The sequence below is a fragment of the Lacerta agilis genome, chromosome 18 (genome assembly GCF_009819535.1).
Source record: "Lacerta agilis isolate rLacAgi1 chromosome 18, rLacAgi1.pri, whole genome shotgun sequence".
Classification (NCBI taxonomy): Eukaryota; Metazoa; Chordata; class Lepidosauria; order Squamata; family Lacertidae; genus Lacerta; species Lacerta agilis.
This window is the reverse complement of record NC_046329.1, coordinates 10,591,022-10,594,492: the sequence shown is the minus strand read 5'-3', so window position 1 is coordinate 10,594,492 and position 3,471 is coordinate 10,591,022. Positions and strand designations below refer to the sequence as shown.

Sequence of the window (3,471 nt, the reverse complement as noted above, 5' to 3'; positions counted from 1 at the left end):
TTTATATTATTATTATTATTATTATTATTATTATCATTATTTCCTTTTGCTTCTTCCAGTTACTTTCTGCTCTCGCCTATCTCTCCGGTCGCTTCTCACGAAATACTTTTTTTAATGCTGAAGCGTCACGATGCCGAACACCTTTCCTTTTCTCTGAACTGGAATGCGATAAAATGAGGGGGGGGGATGAATGGGCAGCCCGATGTAGTTCTTAAGTGGGTGACTTAAAGCAAGGGGGGAAGCTGCCGCTCCCCGGACATTGCTGGACCCCCCCGATTCCCCATCGCCACAGGTTCCCTGACTTAGAAGAGACATGGGTGCAAACTTTTATAAACCGCTGCCCTCTTCCTTTGCTTACAAGCGCAAAGGTTTTGCTGGTCTGCTGTCACTCCCAACAGCGAAAAATTCAAAATGTGAAATCTCCCACTAAGCTTTTGTCTCTACTTGGGTCGACCTCACAATAGCACAGATCCTCCCCTTTTGGTTTCTCCCTTTGGCATGTCATGACTTTTTTTTTTAAGAACTCTTCAGTTGGAGTGACAATGTTGCTTCTGTCCCCTTCATGGGTGTCTCGATTCCTTGCCCTCCCCTTCCCCTGCCAGCTTTTAGCTTCATTTTACCTTTTGCAATTTATATTTCCTTTGCCATGCATTTGATACATTCCCACTTTTTTTAAGTTGTTGGTGTTGTTGTGCCTTACTTAATTTCGCTCCTTAGCTTTTAAATGTTTTTTAAGCTCCATTTTAACATTCCCCCCCTTTCCCCATTTTTTTTGAGTTGGAACATTTGGCTGCCTTGCAAACTGAGACTCTCGAGGCAAACAAAAACGAAGCCTGGTATTTTCTGTGTAAAAAAAAAAGGATGCAATTCAGCAGAGACCCATTTTGCCTTTGAAGTGGGTTTCTGTGAAATTGCATTCAGGTGTCACTGCAATGTGTTGTGTACATTGCTTGAGCCCCCCCCCACCCCACCCCCGCTTGAAACTGACAAGGCTGTGGCCAGAATCTTGGATTTCTGCTTACTTTGGTTGTTTCAGAAGCTCCAAAGCAGAGACATGGATGAGAGAACCGCCATAAAATAATAAAAACTGAATAGGAAAATAACCAATTTCAATCTGTTTTGCTGTGTCTTTTTCTGTCCACTATAGCTGCTTTCTTCAGGGCATGAGGTGCTGCCAGCAATTCTCGCTCCCGTGTTGGGGTTGTACCCAGTTAAGTTCTACTCTCCGAGTAGACCCGTTTAAATTTTAGTTTATCTGTTTTAACAAAATTTGTATCCTGCTGAACTGCAAATAAAACAAGCTGCTTACAAAGAGTATAAAATGCTCACTAGAATTTTCAGTAAAAATCAACTTTGAAAGCAGGTTAATTAAAAAAAAGCAAAATGAATAAAATTCCTGCATTGCAGGGGGTTGGACCCAGATAGGTGTCCCTTCCAACTCTACAGTTCTGTGAAAATTGACAGCTGAAAGTATTCTTTCTAAGACGACATTACAGAGTAAAATGAGCATCAACTTGTATGTGTAATGCTTTCGCCTAAACAAAAAACTTAGGGACTCGGGGAACTTGTAGGGAGGGAGTTCCGATTTCTTACAGGTGCAAAGCGGACATTGTCATAGAATTGTAGAGTTGGAATTACGTGCCAGTCCTGCTTTTCCAAATGGGCGTGAGTTAGTCGTGCCCCAGATTTCAGTGGGTCTGCTCTGATTGTCACAAGCATTGGAACTAACCCTTGGTCGTCATCCTGATGGGCCTTCGAGCCCTGGCCACCGGAAACCCCTCTCCTCATTCGCTAGCAAAAGAGGACATGGAAGGGGTGGTCGGCCTTGAGTCGCTCCCCTGAATTGACGGACCAGAGAGAGCGCAGCGTTGAGCGCCCAAAGAGATCTCCTTGAATTCTTGAGCCTGTTGGAAAGAACATTGGCTAGGAGGAGCATGCAAATCACAGGAAAAAGCAGGGCAGTGGGTTAAAATATATAATTAAGCAGTAAAACCGCTTCCCAGAGCAAGCAGTTATTGGGGTTCTGCCACAGAATGTAAAAATCAGTGACAGACCCACTTGAAATGTCCAATGAACAATAAGCCAATTGTTCCGCCATAATCCACTTCCTTGAGAGAGAAATCATTTTGGGCATAGGGATGCTGTGAGGCAGGGTGGAGATAACCCTGAACGTTGCCCTCTTTTAGAGTGGAGGCGAGCATCCATCCCTTCAACCCTGCAGGCCAACTTTTGACAGGTGGGTCAGGACCGCCTGGTGGCAGAATGGCCTCTGGGTGACCGACACCCCTACCAGAAAACGGCATAATACGCCAAGAGTCAGAGAGTCTTTAGGGGAGGAGGGTGATCAGGACATGACAGCAGTCGGCCGTGTTGTTGCCTGCTAAACTCGGCCCCTCCGATCTCAAAACTTGGCTGTGGATAAAAGATGCAACCGTTTTGCTCTTCTTCCTAAGCCAACGCAGCCACTTGAGATGCCCCGTGGGTTTGTCTGTCCCTTAGGCGAATTGCTGAGCAGCTCCTCGTGCCTCTTGCGTGTATGTTCCTTTGACGCTCCCTCATCCATCCAGCTTCTCCTTTTGGGCTAAAAACCTTGATACCTGTAGTGAAGCTGTGAACTAACGTCTCCTCGACCTTTTTATTTTTTCCATTGCTTGTATAATCAGTGTTGTAGAAACTTAATCTGTGCATACTGTTTGGAGAGGCAGTATTCTCCAGAGGGACTCCTCCCGTTCCCACCACCACCGCCACCAGGAGCCACCAGTATCGTTATGGCAGGTGGCTAGCCCACATGTGCGGCCGAATCACAGAGGAGCACAGAGGCCCTTCTCGCCAAAACTTGATAGGTTCCCACGCTGGAGTTTCTCAGCTTAGCAAGTTGGTGGCTATTTGGGGAAAGCTCAGTTGCGCTCAGGGGAAATGCAAGCTCCACCAGGCAACTCCCTGGCTTAGGAGGAATGCTGAAAGCATGCCTTCTCGATCATTGCAGCCTCCCATACTTGAAGGGGTTGAGTGGGGCAGGCCTTTTGTGGTGTCCCCCAGATCCCCCCATCGTCCCCTGTCAGTTTGGCCAAGTCTCCAGGGGTGATTGGCATTAAAACCTGCAACATCTGGGGAATAAATAATAATAATAATAATTTATTTATACCCCAGCCACTCTGGGCGGCTTCCAACAAAATATTAAAATACAGTAATCCATCAAACATTAAAAGCTTCCCTAAACAGGGCTACCTTCAGATGTCTTCTAAAAGTCTAGTAGTAGTTGTTCTCTTCGAAATCTGACAGGAGGGTGTTCCACAGGGCAGGTGCCACTGCCAAGAAGGCCCTCTGCCTGGTTCCCTGTAACTTGGCTTCTCGCAGTGAGGGAACTGCCAGAAGGCCCTCGGCGCTGGACCTCAGTGTCCAGGTAGAACGATGGGGGTGGAGACGCTCCTTCAGGTATAGTGGACCGAGGTCGTTTAGGGCTTTAAAGGT

At 46.6% G+C, this 3,471-nt stretch overlaps 1 protein-coding gene across 1 annotated transcript in view; it reads right to left on the bottom strand.

Moving 5' to 3' along the window:
- Positions 1–1,791: 1,791 nt before the first annotated feature.
- LOC117039746 (plasmalemma vesicle-associated protein-like) overlaps positions 1,792–3,471 on the bottom strand; it is an 8,984-nt gene continuing 7,304 nt past the window's right edge. The window contains exon 4 of the mRNA XM_033136929.1: positions 1,792–1,923. Within this exon, the coding sequence (XP_032992820.1) occupies positions 1,792–1,923 (132 nt within the window). The remainder of the gene's footprint in view (positions 1,924–3,471) is intronic.